The 17,349-nt window shown below is 46.3% G+C and overlaps 6 protein-coding genes across 6 annotated transcripts; 1 reads left to right on the top strand and 5 right to left on the bottom strand.

The window, feature by feature from the left end:
* Positions 1-91: 91 nt before the first annotated feature.
* Positions 92-2,930, bottom strand: BDR25DRAFT_318455 (alpha-glucosidase precursor; the record flags this gene model as incomplete). Its single annotated transcript, XM_033691743.1, has 2 exons — positions 92-2,574; positions 2,663-2,930. 2 exons carry the CDS (start codon positions 2,928-2,930, stop codon positions 92-94), a joined length of 2,751 nt encoding a protein of 916 aa, XP_033542450.1.
* Positions 2,931-4,605: 1,675 nt separating this feature from the next.
* On the top strand, positions 4,606-5,731 carry BDR25DRAFT_295242 (magnesium-dependent phosphatase-1). The gene is made up of 2 exons (XM_033688829.1): positions 4,606-5,035; positions 5,087-5,731. Exons 1-2 carry the CDS (start codon positions 4,760-4,762, stop codon positions 5,447-5,449), a joined length of 639 nt encoding a protein of 212 aa, XP_033542449.1. The 5' UTR covers positions 4,606-4,759; the 3' UTR covers positions 5,450-5,731.
* Positions 5,732-7,169: 1,438 nt separating this feature from the next.
* BDR25DRAFT_270291 (Isochorismatase hydrolase) lies at positions 7,170-8,466 on the bottom strand (the record flags this gene model as incomplete). Its single annotated transcript, XM_033687202.1, has 7 exons — positions 7,946-8,466; positions 7,708-7,857; positions 7,549-7,655; positions 7,463-7,492; positions 7,357-7,409; positions 7,277-7,308; positions 7,170-7,213 (listed from the first exon to the last, which is right to left on the bottom strand). Coding segments are annotated over exons 1-7 (918 nt in total), but the record flags the coding sequence as incomplete, so codon positions are not given.
* On the bottom strand, positions 8,463-9,300 carry BDR25DRAFT_360542 (uncharacterized protein; the record flags this gene model as incomplete). The annotated part of the gene is made up of 4 exons (XM_033696269.1): positions 8,463-8,581; positions 8,612-8,665; positions 8,723-9,027; positions 9,068-9,300. 4 exons carry the CDS (start codon positions 9,298-9,300, stop codon positions 8,463-8,465), a joined length of 711 nt encoding a protein of 236 aa, XP_033542447.1.
* Positions 9,301-10,946: 1,646 nt separating this feature from the next.
* On the bottom strand, positions 10,947-12,514 carry BDR25DRAFT_360540 (Metallo-dependent phosphatase; the record flags this gene model as incomplete). Its single annotated transcript, XM_033696268.1, has 4 exons — positions 10,947-11,277; positions 11,330-11,389; positions 11,422-12,254; positions 12,278-12,514. 4 exons carry the CDS (start codon positions 12,512-12,514, stop codon positions 10,947-10,949), a joined length of 1,461 nt encoding a protein of 486 aa, XP_033542446.1.
* An 818-nt stretch (positions 12,515-13,332) lies between these two features.
* Positions 13,333-15,044, bottom strand: BDR25DRAFT_360539 (uncharacterized protein; the record flags this gene model as incomplete). Its single annotated transcript, XM_033696267.1, has 13 exons — positions 13,333-13,411; positions 13,495-13,569; positions 13,614-13,673; positions 13,706-13,775; positions 13,837-13,860; positions 13,983-14,028; positions 14,058-14,231; positions 14,284-14,380; positions 14,440-14,469; positions 14,514-14,634; positions 14,686-14,767; positions 14,817-14,908; positions 14,987-15,044. 13 exons carry the CDS (start codon positions 15,042-15,044, stop codon positions 13,333-13,335), a joined length of 1,008 nt encoding a protein of 335 aa, XP_033542445.1.
* Positions 15,045-17,349: the final 2,305 nt, after the last annotated feature.

The following is a 17,349-nucleotide window of genomic DNA, read 5'->3' as shown; positions in this document are numbered from 1 at the left end:
AAGCAAAGGCCAGACCATCCATGCCCCAGAAATCCAGCCCCTTACCAAAACTCCACCCAATGCTCTATCACCTACTATCTCTCTCTCTCCGTCAAACCTCAAACCCAAAAGCCCCCTCCAGCTTCCACGGCCCCTGCACCGTAACACTCCTCTCCCCCGCATCAAACACTCCTCTCTGCCCCGCCTTCTCCTGCCCCAAAACCGTCACCTTCTCCACAGTCAAACTCTCCCCACTCATCCCCCCATACCCAAACTTCCCCGCCGCAGCAAACTTCCTCCCATCCCAAGTAAACTCAATCTCCGACACACCATCCTGTTGAATACTCTCTCCATCATCAAGATACAACCTGCCCTTCGCCGTCCCATCAGCGCCAGGCGCGACAAGCACGACGAAATCCTGGCGTCGGAGGGCCTTCGTTGTATTTGCAGAGTTTGTACGCATGGGGATTATAGTTCCTCCGCGGATGTGTACAGGGATATCGAGTTCCGTCAAATTACTCTTCGTGACATTCATGCCCTGACCATTAACCTGCTCATGAGTCCAGAAATCATAAAACGTATCCTGCGGCAGATAAAACGTCACAGAATCTGAGAAGTCGGTTGTGACAGGCGAGACGAGTATCGCGTCGCCGTAGAACCACTGATGTTGGATATTAAATGTATTAGCGTCGTTTGGATACAGGAAGAAGAGAGGGTTTATCATGGGTGTTCCGTCGGTGGTTTGGTGGTACAGAGCGGTGTAAATGTAGTCCAGCAGCTTGTAGCGCGTAGAAATGGCCTTTTGCGCAGCGAGAATGGTTTTAGGCCATTGGTAGAATTCCTGTGGGCGCGCAGAGATTTCGGCGTGGTTGCGGTAGAACGGTTGGAAAGCGCCGAGGAGGGCCCAGCGTGCGCACATATATTCTGAAGCGTCATTGTTGAATCCACAAACGTCGGAGCCCACAAGTGGCATTTGGTGCATGGCGACGAAGGCGAGCATTTGACGGATTGAGGTCCGGTAGTGCTCCCATGAGGATTCATTGTCACCGAACCAGTGAGAGACTTTGCGCCCAGAGCCAGCGAATGTAGAGCGCGTAAGGACGAAGGGACGGAGCGAAGGGCGGCGGGTGAGCATGCTGGAGTGCGTGGTGTGAGACATCATGTGGCCGTAGAAGTTATGCGTGTCGTATTGCTTTGTGCCGTCGCGGTTCGTGTTGTTGAGGTAGATGGTAAAGTCACTGAGATTGCCACGGTGATTGTTGACGTGGTATGCAAAGTTGAAGTAGTCCCGATTTGGGAGGCCTTTCATCGTACCATTCCCCGTTTGCCTGGGGTACAGTGGCTTCGAATTTCGTGCTTTGATCGAAGGAGATCCAGTGGTTGTTGGTTGGAAATCAACTGGAAAGCCGGGAATCGGACGACCAGTATTGTTACGAGGAGAATGTTGTGGTGGTGGTGGATCCCCTTCGTCTATTGCAAGCTGTGTAGGATTGCAATTCGGGTCATGACAGAAGTTAGAGGCCTCGTTCATATCGACCCAAATACCGTCAATATCAACCCCGGTTTCTGGATTGAATATCCGCATAATCTCATCCGTCCACCAACTCTTAGTATTTGGCGCAAACCAATCCGGCCATGCTACAACGCCAGGCCATTGTACACCCAGATAAGGAGACCCGTCAGCGTTCTTCAAGAAAACGTCTCGATCGAGACCACGAGCATAAGTAGCGTAACTCATGTTAGCGTGGATCCCGGGGTCTTGGATGAGAACGTAACGTTGATCGCGGCTGTGTAGAGTAGCTACTAGCTCTCGCATTTTCTGCAACGGGAAGCGCTCTGGGTCTAGAGTGAAGTCCTGGCGAAGGTTCATATGGTCAATATCAGTCCACATAACTTCCAAAGGGATATTGGCGGTCGAGTAGTTGGCAACGACTTCAGCAACGTAGTTAACATCCCAGTAGCCATACTTGCACTGGTGAAAACCAAAGGTCCAGTATGGATACATAGGTGAATATCCCACAATGTCGGCGTATTGCTTAGAGACATCTGCGGGTCCTTTTCCGGCCATAAAATACAAATCAATGACTCCACCAATAGTGTTGTATTCAAGATACTGTCCTCCGTCATCGGTTCGGTTGATGTTGATGTTCATCGGGTCCGAATTGAGCAGAAACACTCCATGCGTGCCCTTGTCTCCTCGGTGTTCGAAGTACACAGGGTGGCTACCGTAGAGATTACTGTTATGAGGAATGAACGGCGACTCCGCGTTGAACATGACACGCTGGTACTTTTGGGTTGGGAGTCGAAACGGATCGCTGTGCTCTCCGAGCCCATACAGATTTGGATTTGTTGGCAGCTTCGTTCGCAAACGCACATACTGCGACTCGAATATCAACTGTGTGCTAGAGGTGTCAAATAGTGTCTCATTATTCTCCTTTCGCCGGACAGTAAAAGAAAATGGCTTTTCTACGAGGTCAAATTGCAACGCGGCATTGGACGACTGGGCGTTGTTGTTTGGAGGCCGCGGCAGAATCTCTTCCTGGACCTGGAACACGCTCAGGTCGGCATCGTAAATCTTGACGTGGAGCCGGTCATCTAAAGATGCTTTAGTATGATGCTCCAAATAGAGTCAATGCGTGAAGTAAACGAAACCTGTGTTTCTAACACTATAAGCGAGACGTACTGGTTTGATACTCGACCAACAATCTCAAATTGGTGAGGTCCTCGCTGTACAGAGTGCAAGCTGGGCCAGCGAGGGTGAGGTCTGCCGTAAGGGACGAGTCCGTTTTGACGATGTTCGATGCCACGTATCCAGGGCACTTCGTACCAAGACTCGTTGGGGGAAAAGAGATGTTCACATTTGGAGGGTCCGGTGGCACATCATATCGTGGCGCAGGAACCGCGACCGCGAGACGGGCTGTCACAAGCGTAAGAATAAGGTTGGTGAACATGTTTGCGTCCCCGCAGTCTGTCCAGGAGGAGAGAGAGGGTGATATCTCAGAGCTTTATACTCTAGCGGCAGTAACGCCCAAGCACTCCACACCGTTTCGGCCGGCCCACATGCTCGGCAGCGAGGCGGCAGACGACATTATTATCACGAAGCTAACGCGTAGAAGGGTCGCATGACGCTCCTTCGATAGGTAAGATAGAATTTGCACAGACGGTTACTTTCCCAGATCATGACCTACCCCAGACCCAGCCAGGACAGCCCGTGCAAAGCCAGTATTGGTGGAGCAACGGAGCAGGGGTGTTTACTCGAGTATCGAGCCGCGTACCTGCATTAAAGCAGATTTACTGCAGAGGATTCGCATTGATCCCAGCATATTTCCCAGCGCTTGTGTGCCTCGGCGTGGGTGCACGATTGGAGCGATGATATTGCTACCAAAAAGAGCAGCGTGTTTCCAGGGAACGAACGGCCCTGCTGGAAGGCAGCGACCTGGAAACCGCGTCCATCCTGCTGTTGATCAAGAACGCTACTGTTTAATTAAACAGAAGATGCTGGTCATACCTTACCTTTTGGGTACAAGACGGGCAATGGATATGTAGCGTTCAGGGGACATTCCTCCGGTCAGCGGCCAGGCGATTTAGTAGGCTAATATTGGGCTCATGATGTTGAACGCGTCGGCACTTTGATTAAGTATTGAAGAGACTGATAGCGTACGCAGAAACGTCTCCACTCGACGCATCCCACAGGCCTTCTTTTCAGCGATGTGATGGTAAAGCGTGAAGGGGACAAGTGATGTTGGGGATGATCAGCCGCCGAAGTCAGTGAGACGCGGGGATGGTAGTCGTTCTGTGCGCCTCTTCCGCTCAAGCTCCGGACTACCGAAGCCCCCTTCGATGCAACCCTCCACACCGCCCGAGATACCTGCAGTGTGACTGGGTGCGCTTGCATTCGCAATCTTAATCTCGCAGCCTCTCCCTCACATCACTTCTTTTCTCCGAAGGCTCCTAAAAAAGGTTGCAGCGTCGATATGTGCGCATCTGCAGCACTCGACGCGCCGTTTGCGGACTCTGAAGCAGAGGCAAGGAACCAAAGACTCCATCTGTAGGTGCCCCCGAAGTAGGTTAGCTTCTATCCGGTCATGAGAAACTTCAGTAGTGGATTGTTCTGCTCATGATGGCAGCGAGAGTCCGGGGTTGGTTATTCATTCGTCCGCAGGCGAATTCCGGGATTTAAGATAGGAACTCGTGTCCTCTCGATGGCCTTCTTGATTCTATCGTCCGCAAGAGAGCATTTTCTTCTTGTTCATATTCCGGAGTTGGCGTCGCCATGCAGTAGACGAAAGTTCCCACTTTCTCGCATATAATCACATGACGTGGAACATAATTAGGGCAGAGTCACTCTGTTCAACATCTTTGTTGGAGCCAAGAAAAGCATCAATAGGATGTAAATTTTTGTCACAGATTTACCTACCATGCTCCGCGTTAGGTGACACGACAAAGTATTTACTTATTCAGGCAAATTTGAAAGTCGTCAGTCGCAGCAAGGCTCTTCATCCCTTATTTTGTGGCCTAGTTTCTTGTTTAGGCAACTCTCCAAAAGCCTGTCGATTGCTGTGAGATTGATAGATGTTAGAGTCTTGGCCTTCTCAGCGATACCAATTCATGCAGGATCTACGTTGACGTCAAGCCTCAACGCCACCTATCTACCACGCCTCACACTCCCAACACTCAAATTCGCTAAATACTGGCTACTAGATCGCTCTTCTCCTTGATTATATTAGCGTGCTCGAGCCACCTGGTAACCCATAATTTGTACCTCTCGCCCATACCCACAATGCCTCGCCGTAGCGCCGGCAGCGCAGCCCCCTCAAACGACCCCACCTCCACTGCCACATCGCTTTCCCAGAAGAAAGTATGGCCATCTACTTTTACCGACGGGTTGCCCCTTCCCAAGCTCGTCGTGTTTGATCTTGACTACACCCTATGGCCATTCTGGGTAGACACCCACGTCACACCGCCTCTCAAGGCTCTAGAAGGCGGATTGAAGGTCAAGGATCGATACGGGGAAGGCTATGGATTCTTCGCTGATGTCGGCGGAGTTCTGGATGCTGTAATACCTCAATACTATTTCCATCCCCCAAGGCATACTAACTTGTGCTAGCTCCGGCAGAAAGGCATCCAAATCGGCGCCGCCTCGCGAACCCACGCCCCCGACCTCGGCCGCGAAATGCTGAAGCTCCTCAAGATCCCAAACGCCTCCTCGCCTAAGGACTCACACCGTGCGATCGACTACTTTGATTACCTGCAAATCTATCCCGGAAGCAAAACAAGCCATTTCGAACGCATAAACAGAGAGAGCGGGATCGAGTATGAGGATATGCTATTCTTTGACGATGAGAGTCGGAATAAGAATGTTGAGGTGTTAGGAGTGGTAATGTGGCTGGTAAGGGATGGGGTCACCAGAGAGGAAATGGATGCCGGGGTGAGAAGTTGGAGAAAGAGGAATAAGAGGGTGCCAAATTAGTGGGGGCTCAGGAACCGTGAATATATATGGCACCTTTCTCGGGTGCATAAGATGATATTCCAATCTCCGTGAAGATCGATCGCACGATACTAGGACTCGTGGAATGGAAGATGAAGGGCCTAGAATACAAAATTCACGAGGTTTATGTTGAGCGGTTTACAGCGACATCGGTGGACAGATAGGTATAAACTTAGACGGACTTAGAGACGAGCAACACAGCTACTTTCGATTCATGCTGAAGCTCAGTCTTCAAGAACATGCATTCTTGGTGGCTGATCACGGTGGAGTATTGCAAGCAAGACCACATCACTAACGCAATTGTAGAGCGCGTCCTTGCTGTGAATACTGGGCTTCGAGCTTCGAGTGCTACTTCCTTACACTGGGCCTGACTTTGTGCATTTACCTATGCGCCATTTTGATACCAACATTGACACCCTGTTGGTGTCGCCCGAAAGCTTGGCACTTGTCCAGGTTCAAGAGCCAATATCTCCACGTCCCCAAGTCGAGCAGAATTTAAATTAGCACACGCCCTCGATTCAGCATTCACACTTTCAGGCTTGTCATTTCGTGCGAGCTGAGGGCATACATCCTCACCGTTGACTGCGAAAAATTCCCCAGGACAACCACACTCAACGGGGATCCTGCGCATATAAATTAGCCTGCTTCCTCCGATGATCTAGCATCAACAACACTTACCTTCAACTCTGCGGAACTCCTTCCACATTCCATCACCTCTTTCTTGAGCAAATCCAATAACTCGCAAGATGAAGACCCCTCTCTCCATCACCGCTCTCCTAGCCATCGCCGCCCAGGCCCTCGCAGCTCCAGCTATCGAGGTCGCCAGAAGGCAGGCCACATCCCAGAGATTCTTGTGTTCGCACTAACAAGATCCGCAGCGAGTCTGCGGCCAACCTCAATCAACTGTTCTGCACGGACCCCGACTTCAAAGGAAGCTGCAGTAACGACGACCTTAATCCTAATCAGTGTTGTACGTCCTTCCGCTCTCTCAAATCTCCTCTGCCCCTAACCTTGCCCCTTTCTAGGGATGGCTTGTTGAATTGTTTGAGTTGCCCAAACATAAAGCTGTAGTGCCTGAACTTCATCCTTACGGCATAATCTAATGGAATAATAGACAATTTCTTGAATTTATACAGAGATTCGATTTCCTCCGTCGCACCAAACGGCGGCACTACCTGTATTCTCTACGAAAACGTGAATTGCAGAGGGAAGGCTTTGACTGTTTCCTCGAGGGTCAATAGATTGGCAGACTATGGGTTTGACAACATTGCCAGCGCTGTCAAATGCTATTAAGGATTGCCTAGAGCAGGATCGTAGGAGGGTGCGCACTATGGAGGCAATCGCTCGTTAGGCCGTTGTGACAGTGGAGATGTATGTTGCTAGTGAAGTGTTTTCCATTGTCATTAGAGCATGTTATCACATAACGTCAAACATGATTTGAGAAGAGTCTCTCTAAGAGAACCCTCGCTGGAATCAGGGGGAGCGTCAATAGGATGCCATCTTTTAACCAAAAATGTCCCGGCCATGTCCCACTTTAGGTGATAGGATGCATTACACAGTCGTTTCGAATTGGCACAGTCACTCGTTGAGCAAAGTCAAGTTTCGATAGTTGGCCTCCCTCTATCCTTCATTTATTTAAGTATCTCTGATGCCTTATCCATGCTTCTGTATTCCTTTCGATAAAAGTTCCCTCTCCCTATTTTAGCGCTGATAAAATCAATGATGAATTAGACAGAAAGCCATCGACTACACAAGGTCAGTGACAGATCCAACCCTCCAAACTTATAGCAAGAGCAAAAAGGTTCTTACGATTCGCATTATACTTCACCATCTGCGTCGCACTAGAAATCAATCAGCGCAAGGGTATCAACGACTCTACCTCAACTCACTATTCCGGGCTCGTAGTTGCAGCAATGTCGTCGACGTAAACTACGTCGTATCCCTAGTAAATCATTGAATCCTGCCGTTCCATCTAACTTTGACAACCTTGCTCACCTTGTAGTATGCATCAAGGAATGTTCCCCACTAGCTTACCCGTCAGCTAAAATCTTCAACAGAACCTCGCTGGAAAGGGTACTCACGACGCATTGATCCGCATTCACGCCTCCGAAGAAGAGTGTTGTAATCTGATTTCCCATCAACCACATTCCTAAGGGTGTCTGCGCTCCCCAGAGGCCGCTCAGCCGATCTACGGTCGCTTCATCAGCACCATATCCCCTATATCCGCCTATGAAACTTACTCTTATTAAAATAAAGATCCGTCCCATCCTCCACCCCTTTGACCTGTGCATCATATAACGGTCCATAAGGTCTTGCATTCCACGCTCCTCGCATAAGTTTTCCTCCAGCTTCAGCTCCATCCACTATCCCCATGTCGCTACCAAACGTCGCTATATGCATTCTTGTCAGCTAATCAAACCTACTTTCCACAATTTCCTTTCCCCAAACCAAAAACAGAAATGAAGGAAGCCAACATACTTAACGGACTATCCGTCCCGCCCGAAAACCCCGCCAAAAAGCTAGGCGGAATCGTCAACAAATCATAGCCATCCAGCCCCCAATTCGTCCACAGCACTTTCATTCCTTTCTTCCTAAACCCTGCGATCATATTTAGCGTAGGTTGAACGGCTGCTCGACCACCTGTCGCACGGGGACTAAGCTTCGGGTGTAGGAAGTAATTCTGCATGTCGATGATGATGAGAGCGGAGCGCGAGGGCTCGATGATGGCGGCTTTACGAGTTCCGAACATTGGAATGGTGACAGGGGTTGTGGTGGGGAGGTAGAGGGAGCGGGTGAGGTCGTAGGTTTTGTTTGGGAGGACGATCCAGTGATTGTAGAGATTTCCGAGGATGGGCGTGGGCGTTTCAGGGAGGGTGATATTGCCGGATGTTGTTATTAGGGTGGATGTGGTTAGTGTGGATAGCGAGAGGAGTGCTTGGAGGTTGATCGTGAACGTGAACATCATGTGTCGGAGTTTCATGTTTGGGGATAGGTATCAGTATCGATATCGACTTGTGAAAGCAATTGAGAGGAGCGCGATAGAGGAGTTGCGTTGTGGTTGTTTGTGAAAGTAAGTAAATGAGCTGTTCCAAGCGTTTGTATATTCACTTTCTTCTTATCATATACTCTGCTGTCAGGTATGACTCGTATGACCAATCCAGAATCGAAACAATATCCACATTCCCCTGAAATCAAAAACTTATCCATGAGGCAACCTCCCTACTTAGCGTCGGAATGATAATCTACAGCATGAACTGAGGGCTTGAGCCACGGATCTACAGTCCCTCTTCCCAAACAGGAAGGTGATTATGCAGTTTCTCTCCGATAATGCAGCAGCTTCCAGGAACATTGCGGGGAACCAAACATTTCCACAACGGAACAAGAGCGTTCCGGAGTAAGACGCCACAATACCGATGGTCGGCATGGGTAAGAAGTTGGCCGGATAGTGGTTGTCAGTCAGCGTTCCGAGATCGTTCCGAGTGTTTCCGAGATGCGGAACATGTTTGGTTGAGTGACGCGTGAACGGTTGGGGGGCATATAAGCCTGCTGGTTGCGGGGTTCTTCCCTTGAACACAGCTGCTAAAATCTTGTCGTGAATACCGAAATGCGGTCCTTAAATGATAAAGGCGTTTGGTGATGTGGCTTCTGTGCGGCTCGAAATCACAGCTGAACACATAGAATGACCCGAAAGTTCGACACAGGGAAAATGGTCTACCTAGACTTCCGTGCTTTCTTAAATGAATGCAAAGACTTGGAAACGGAGATTTTGTGAGGTGGTCGGGTGTTAGCCCCGAGATTTGGCAGCAATTAGATGTGGACAACTCGAACAACATTGTTGAGAGGTGATGCATGAGAGGTGATGCAAGAGAGGAATACAGCTATCACTATCCGCTTTTCACCCCTTCAGTTGGGGAAGGTCGTCTGCCAGCCCATTTCGCGTATGCCAGTGTAGTCGCTTGACGTTCTTATGTCTCACATCTCTCCATTGAGTTCAAAAATGATATTTCTGTTCTTGGCCGGCGTTGTTTTGAAGCACAGTTTTCCGGAAATATTCAGAGTTGTGAAAATGTTGGATCTACAGAACATTTCAGGCTTTGTGCTTTCTTCTGAATGCTTGGAGACGCTCATATCACTACCACATTACTCATTTCCAAGATGAAGAGAGTTTTGGCATTAGGAACGTGAGCTCTGTTGCCACCATCGTTCTCTCCGTGACCTATAATCCTCCTTGCAGAAGTTTTTTTGGTTCCCATGCTTAGCAGTTGCTTCCAAATGTGGAGAAGAAGCGAAAACAGACAGTGGTACTTCATACCTTTCTAGTAATGTAGAAGACATAGACCTCTTGGCCTTTAAGCTAAGAGCGTATCTAGGGGATACCTGTAGCATGCCATGCCAGCACCTGTCGTAGGAAGTGAGCCGTGGCAGTCGTTCTATCTCATAACTCTTTTTCTGAGTTGCGCCGTCCTCTTCTCGAACTCTTCCCTCTTCATATTAGTTTCACACCTCAGGGAAAATAGATCTACAGCAACGGCGACCTATGGCCTCCAGTATCAGTAAAAATATATATATATAAAATTAGATATGAGCAAACCGACATGGCCTACCAGATAATCCAAGTGCCCTTCGTAGGCCCGTTCGAAAATCTTTTCACTTTGTCGTCATAGCCTAGGAGCAATCAGTATCTCGATTATCCCGGCCACCCATTTCCGTTTCTACCTTTCTTGAGAGGCTATGATTTCCAACAAAGGGCCCAGATGCCTCCTGGATCAAATTAACGTCCAGGAAGCTCATGGCTATCTGATTTCGGCATTGCAGTTCAACATTGTAATGCCGATCCGCCTCTATTGAAAAGTCCGACAAAAAATATTTCATGTCTGGAGCGAAAGCCACAATCTCGGTTCACCCAACTTTGTGGTGCCAAACATTCCTCATACCAACCCTTTCCTTCCTTCGTATGACATGCTGCAAGTTTTGTCAGCTCTGGAGTATGGCGGTTAGTATTGTTCATAGAAATGCGAGAAGGTTGTCCGATCTCCGGAGAGTGAAGTAGAAGATATCTTTCCACATATAAACTGCTATAAAGTAATCCAGCTTTGGGTCTTCCATGGTCGTTGGAGACTTGTGCATCCAGAAAGCGAAATAATTATGCTCGATGGCACCCCTCCCGCAGCTTTGAAACCTATTATTCCTTAGAAATAGCGAAAGATATATGGGGACAAATTGCCCTCACACAATGTTCATTTCTGTTTTAAGACGGGAATTACGCAGGGGTGTAATGTAAGCTGTGAGTAAGCAACTCAAGCTGTGGCTGATCATTCATAAGCTCGTCCTGAGCCTACGTGAGCCGGCGTGATCGTGCCTGATTTCATCCCTGAGCAGCATGGAGAGTCTGAAATTGGGCTCCAATTAGCTCGTCGAGAGATGAGGACCATGATTAAGCAGCTTGAGCTGTCCTAAGCTCGCCCTAAGCCAGCATGAGCTAGCATGACTGTGCCCGATTCCATTCCTGAGCAGCATGAAGGTCTGAAATCGGGCCACAACTAGGCTTGCTGGAGACCAAGAATGGTCGACGTTTCTCCTGGGAGCTCCCTTCTCCTGGAAGCTTTCTCCCCAGAGCGCTTCTCTCCTGGAAGCCATCGTCTCCCCGAAGCTTTCCTCTCTCAGGGGCTGTCTTCTCCTGGGAGCGTTCTCTTGCATGAGCTAAGAAGGGGTCATATGGGAAGCGAGTCAACAAGGTAGTGAGATCCAAACAAAGTGGATTGTACGAGTGTACTGTAAGGTCTAAGGAGCTTGATAGAGCTCTGGGCTGACTATATACTGTACGAGAGAGGAGCTATGCTTAATGAGTGAATAGTGCAGTACATGGGTATGATATCGCGTGAGACACGTGCGACACGTTCTTCTCCTCGGAGCTTTTCTCTACTATGAGCGTGCCACTCCCCAAAGCTCTTCACTCTCCAGAGCTCCTCAGCAGCAACCGATACATGGTCTCAGCGGCCGCAGTAGCGTCCTCCTCGCCTGCCACCGGCAAGTCTATGTCAACCATCCACGGCATTCGAGGCGGCCTGGACCGGAGCTCCACCGCCGCGTTTACGAAGAGCGTCTGCGCGCCCCGTTCCACGAAGTGCTCTCCGTCTGAAGAGATGTCTACGACGCAGCAGTGCCCCTCCTCCCTTGACTGGGAGGGATACCGCAGCGTCCTCGTGGGCGGGGGACCAAGGCTGCACTCTCCAGCACTATTAGTAACCTTGGTAGCCGGCAGCAAGCTCGCTACGACCCAGGAACGCTGTGCATCAACCAAGTTGCTGTAGATCGGAGCACTAGCAGCCCTCTCGCGCTTCCAGGCGATTATCTCAGCGCCCCATGCCCCATGGATATGCCCGAAGCAGTGCACGCGCGGCCGCGCGCGCTCCACAGCTGCCAGCAGTCCCGCGCACCCGGCACCCGGCGCCACACCGCCTTGCATCCCCGTCCCCGTCCCGTCACGGATGCCCCTCGGCGGGCCGTGCGTCATCACTACGTCTACTGCCCCGTCTCCGTTCTGCGTTGTCGGAGGTATGGCCCATTTGTGAGGGTTTGACCGGCCGTACTGAAAGCCCCAGTTGCCGCACCGCGGCGTTAGCGGGCTCGCGAAGAGCCGGAGGCGCCCCCCACCACCGCCTACGCCGCCTACGTCGGGGGGCAGGATGAAGGTATGCGTTCCTTGTGGAAGGAGGAAGATTCTATCATGCTGGGCGGCGTGGCGGAGGATCTCCCACGAGGCCTTGGAGTCGGCGTCATCCTCCGCCTTGCTTGTCTGTGTAGGCGCACTACTCTTGTCTTGTCGCTGTTGCTGAGCTGGGTGATTGTGGGCTCGAGGCTGAAGTCGTGGTTCCCGGGTATTGCCAGCTTCAGAGGCGCGTCAATGGCACGCAGCACCGCTAGGGTTCTCTCGAGCTCCGCGAACCGTGAGTCGTTGGTGAGGTCGCCGCAGTGAAGGACCACATCAGCGCTAGGGAGGGATACATTCTTTAGGTCATCCCCGTGAGTGTCCGAGAGGATGATCATCCGGACCTTACGCTGTTGGAAGCTCAGGTTTCTACTAAGGATAGTAGTAGTAGGTTTAAGTCGGCAGAAGGAGGTATATTTATAGGGGCGAATAGAAAAATTCCTGTATAGAATGTTAAGAAGGTAAAGAGGTCTAGCTTACATATATTGTAAGATACTGCTAGAGATGCAGCTAGGGAAGTGGCCTAGAGTGATATTTCATTGTACATGGCCGCGAGGGAGATATTCTAGTCTACAGCGGTCCATGGAAAAATTGTATTCTTATTCAATGTTAGGGATCACGTGCAGGCTTAGCATTAGTGTGTACCAAGCATATAACCACTCATGTGTGAACACTTTTAGAATATAGAGAAAATTTAACCACCACTACACTTAAATAAAACTTTCTAAAAACTTACTATAAAAATTTAAAATTATCTAAAGTTGTAGTTAAAGCTGTAGTGCAAGAGCGGCGTGGAGAATGCTTTTCTGCTAAGCTAACACGTGTCCATAAATGAGTAATTATATGCTTAGTACATCACCAACTTTATAGCGTAGATAAACCTAGCAGATACAATAATTCTACTCTTTTTAGTTTAGGCTTTGTTTAGGCACTGCGCCTCTTATATTTAAAAACTATTAGTATGTTTAAAACCTACACATCTAGCTATCTAAGTGGAACCTAAATTACATAAGTTAGCTTACCCACTTATAATAGCTACTAGTAGCTATAATAACTAGAACTTTAGCAATAATCTAGACGCTTTCTCTGTAGAACACCTAGTGGGTTCTACTTGTCTACCTAGGCAGGTGGCACCTGCGGAAACTTAAACAGGTTCTCACGCCAATTTCCCCCTCAAAACAAGACCTCCTCGCACCCCTACACGCTTCGCTATAACACCAACAATAGTATCAGTGCTACCTAAGTCTTCGCAGTGTCCTCGCTGTATCAGTGTCTTTTAAACTGTTCCGGCAAAGTTATACTAGCTCAAATGTTCTACCAAAGCTGGCTATAAAGCCTGCCAGCTGGTCCATTCTCACGCTTCTCAAATGGGACGGTTGTACAGCCTGGGTGGCTTGGCCGGCCTTGTATGGGGTCCGCACTCACTAATAGACCCACGAACTTATTGCCGCAAAGTGCTCACAACCAGCTTGCTTGTCATGCATGCGCTTCCTCATCCTTGAGAAACGCCCTGCTCCTGTTAGCCTGACAGTGATTTAGCATTAAACTCTGCAGCAAGGTTGCAAGGCTGCTTAATAGAAACAGTGTGGAGAATCTGCTCTTAGGATCCCATCTTATGACCACTTACACTGTGCCCGTCCTAACCTAGGTACAAAGATACTTGCCTGTTGAACGCTGTTCACTACTTGTGCAGTATAGGATTGCTAACTAAAGATTCCTTAGGAACTTGCCTTTGCAATTCTAAGAAGACAATTTCACACAGCTATTAGCTCACTTAAGGTGGAAGGCCTCTTGTTATGTTAAGACAGAAGCTGCTCCTAGAGTTGTTGGCAAGAGACAGCATGGCAGCGCTCTGGTGATCAGAGTCCTCCACACTTCCACCTGGACTATGGTGAGGCTGGTGATTTCACGGGGCCTGACTGGAACACAGTGCAATTTCACGCGATAGAGGACGTTCTGTGGGAAATATCTGCAGAAGGGCGAGGAGTAGAATTTTCTAATGGGATAGATAACAATATCATCTTTGCTAACAACCCAGGCCTTCGCATGGGAGGCCTACTGCAAGGATGGGGTTGTTTTCCTGCCTCCTGCCTGGGTGTTAGGTTACTAACATGGCAGCGCTACGTTGAAGCTCTAATTCTCCTAACTCTAGGTTCTGACAGCTATGCACGTATCTTTTGGTATGGCGAACTTTGTCTCGCAGACTGGGTTGGAAATCTAGATTAACTAGGAAACCTAGCGTTTACAAAATTTCTTAGAGGACTATTTGTTCGCCCCTAAACCACATTTAGGGCTGAAATAGCAGAGGCAAGAGCGTCTCTTAATTCAAGACTGCACCCATGCTGGGGGGATTGAGGCTGGGTACGAGAAACATTGTTAAAGCCAGAGGGAGGGGGGTGGGGTGGGGTGGGGTGGATAATTTTAGAGTATAGCACACTACAGCTGATGTTGCGTTGGCCTTGGAAGCTAGTTTAGCAACAAAAGCTCTATACCTTTGATTAATGGCAACGTTCATCAACATATCCAACTGTGTGTGAGAATTGCCTGCATATAGGTGATAATAGGAGTCTCTTTAGATGCCCTTTTGCGGTCTTTCCACTGTGAGCATGTGTAAGCACGAGGAAACACCTTCCTGCGCACTGGCCAGGTGTCTTGATGGTGAAGGGAAGAAAATACTAGATCTGGGTAGTGTGAGAGCAGATTTAGCTGAGGTTGAGCCGGCAGTAATTTTGCTGAGTCAACGCAGCCGTACTAACTAGCTAAGTTAGGACGCGAGTGCAAGCACTTTGTCCTATTTAATAGCTGGATACTTTTGGCTTTGAAGTCCTGGTCACTAAGCCTTCCTAATGAGCACCTTCTTCTAAACATCTAAGTCTTTCGGACCCTGCTCCGCAACAGGCCTTGTTCTAGTGTAAATGGACGGTCTGTTTGTACTTGTAAGTGCTAGCGCTGCACTAAAGGAAGGCAATTGATGGTTACGTAATTCCAGTCCAGAAAAACTTGACGCTGAAATGATCATGAGCATTTCTCTAGCTGAAAGAAACTGGCAATTGGCGAATTCATCACTTGGAACAGAAAAAAAGGTCCCTCGACGGCATCCACCACCTGTGTGACTGATCTGACGCTGAAATTGAAAGGGATTCGAAGAAAATTTCAATGGGTGAAACGAAATTAAATTACAGCTGCCTCATGTTCAACATACATTTCACCAGTAAACCAAAACACATTGATTTGTTGGAAAATTGCATAGGAATGGAAGATGGTGTCCGGAATGGCGGAGAGTTTAGCATGCCTGGGGCATTATTAAAATACAAAGAGGTACGTACTATGGCATCATTAAATATTACACTATCTCTACCGCCAAGCCCTCTCTCCTATTGGTCTGGATATAAGCCGGCTATTAATTTAATTAGTAGAAAATTAGTAACTAAAAAGCTGCGTTACTGTTTGTTTTTAAGCTTTAAGTAATTGTTCTGCTATGCTATATGCTTAATCTAGTTTTCTTTTTTTTCTATTATAATTAACTACTGTATAGTTAGGGGTGTAAAAATTACTTTTATAGTGTAATTTTTCCTGCTAAATATAATTAGCTCTGCTAAGACCTTCTAAGTAAAGCCTACTGTAGGCAAAAAGAGGGTTCTAGAGGATCTCCCCCTAGTTAAGCAAAATAGTAGTGCAACTTTAGGCTTTAGCTCTACATCTACTCTAACCTGTTTTAATCTTTCTTAACTAGACATTATTTACTTTAATACTTTTACAGCCTTAGTTAACCTTACTTTATAATAATAATAAGTTATAGTAAGCTACTATATTATAGCTATTTATAATGTATATAAGTGTATTAGGTTATTTTATGTTATCTACTAACCTTTATAAAGAATTATAAAGGCCTTAAGATTACACCTAATATAATATTAGCCTAATATAAAACACTTTTAACTATTTTTTTTTTCTTTAAGCTATAAAGCTATACTAATTATATTAAAATTAAAAGCATATTTGCATACTATAAACTATTACATAGAGGGTAAAAGCTTAAAGGTGTTTTATTACTTAAAATAATAAGTTTAAATAGCTTAAATTTTTTTTTATATAAAATTTTTTTTTTAAAAGTTTTTAGCCTAATTAAGTTTTTTTTTAAACTTAATAAAAACACTATTTTAGAAAAAGTTATACTTTTAAAAACTTTAAAAAAATAAATTTATTTAGTATAGTATAGGCTTTACTATGCCTTATTTTAATAGGCAGGATTTTAATTTACTTAAAGTTAATTTATTTTTAATTTACTTTAACTTTTTTTAATTAGTACTTTTTTTTTTTAACTTATTTTTTCTTTTTTATTATATAGTGTTATTTTTTTATATTATTACTATATAGACTTATTACCTACTTTCTACCTAGTCTATAATAACTATAGACCTCTCTTTAACTTCTTTACTAATAAAGTTAGAGCTTTTTATTACTAGTGTAATAGATATAGCTATGTAGTATGTTACTTTATTATAATTATTATATTTTTTAGCACTTATATTTAGTTTTATTTAGGCGTGTTAGCTATTAGCTAATGTTAACTTTAATGTATAACTTTTAAAATGTGTTTAAGCTTGCGCTACTATAGTCTAATTAGGTCTATGCTAGGGCTAACCTGCACATGCTAGGTGTAACACTGTATTAAGTAGAACACTAGTGCTTAATTAATTATTTTATACATATTAAGACCTTTTTAAGACTTTTATGCTTTTTTTTACTTTTTCTATGCTATCTGTCTAGATTTATTATAATATATAATTAACTTTTTTTAAGTTTTTTATGCTAACTTCTACTTTTTCTACACTATCTATATATATACATTATTATAATATATAGCTAACTTTATAAAGACTTATTTAATCTTTACTTTTTTAACATACTTTAGATTAGCCTGCTTTATTTTTATTTATGTGTAGAGATTAGAAGTAACTAAGGGCTAGTCTCTTATAAGATAATTTACTAAAGGTATATATTATTACTACTATAAACTATATTACTTTTATTAACTTTAGTTTAATGTAGAATTCTATAAGTAGCTGTTTTAACTACAGTGCCTTTTACTAGCCTAAAAAGTAAGTTAATAAGAGTTAAGCAGATTCTTTTTAGTACTTTATATGTTGCTTAATAAGTAATATTAACTTTT

Source organism: Lindgomyces ingoldianus (genome assembly GCF_010093535.1).
Source record: "Lindgomyces ingoldianus strain ATCC 200398 unplaced genomic scaffold BDR25scaffold_38, whole genome shotgun sequence".
Lineage (NCBI taxonomy): Eukaryota > Fungi > Ascomycota > Dothideomycetes > Pleosporales > Lindgomycetaceae > Lindgomyces > Lindgomyces ingoldianus.
The sequence above is the reverse complement of the archived record's forward strand: the minus strand, read 5'-3'. Positions and strand labels throughout refer to the sequence as shown.

Bases quoted from the DNA above. Each gene is read 5' to 3' on its own strand.
- BDR25DRAFT_295242 (XM_033688829.1), top strand. From the start codon at position 4,760: ATGCCTCGCCGTAGCGCCGGCAGCGCAGCCCCCTCAAACGACCCCACC. The intron at 5,036-5,086 runs GTAATACCTCAA...AACTTGTGCTAG, and splicing joins TCGGCGGAGTTCTGGATGCT to CTCCGGCAGAAAGGCATCCA.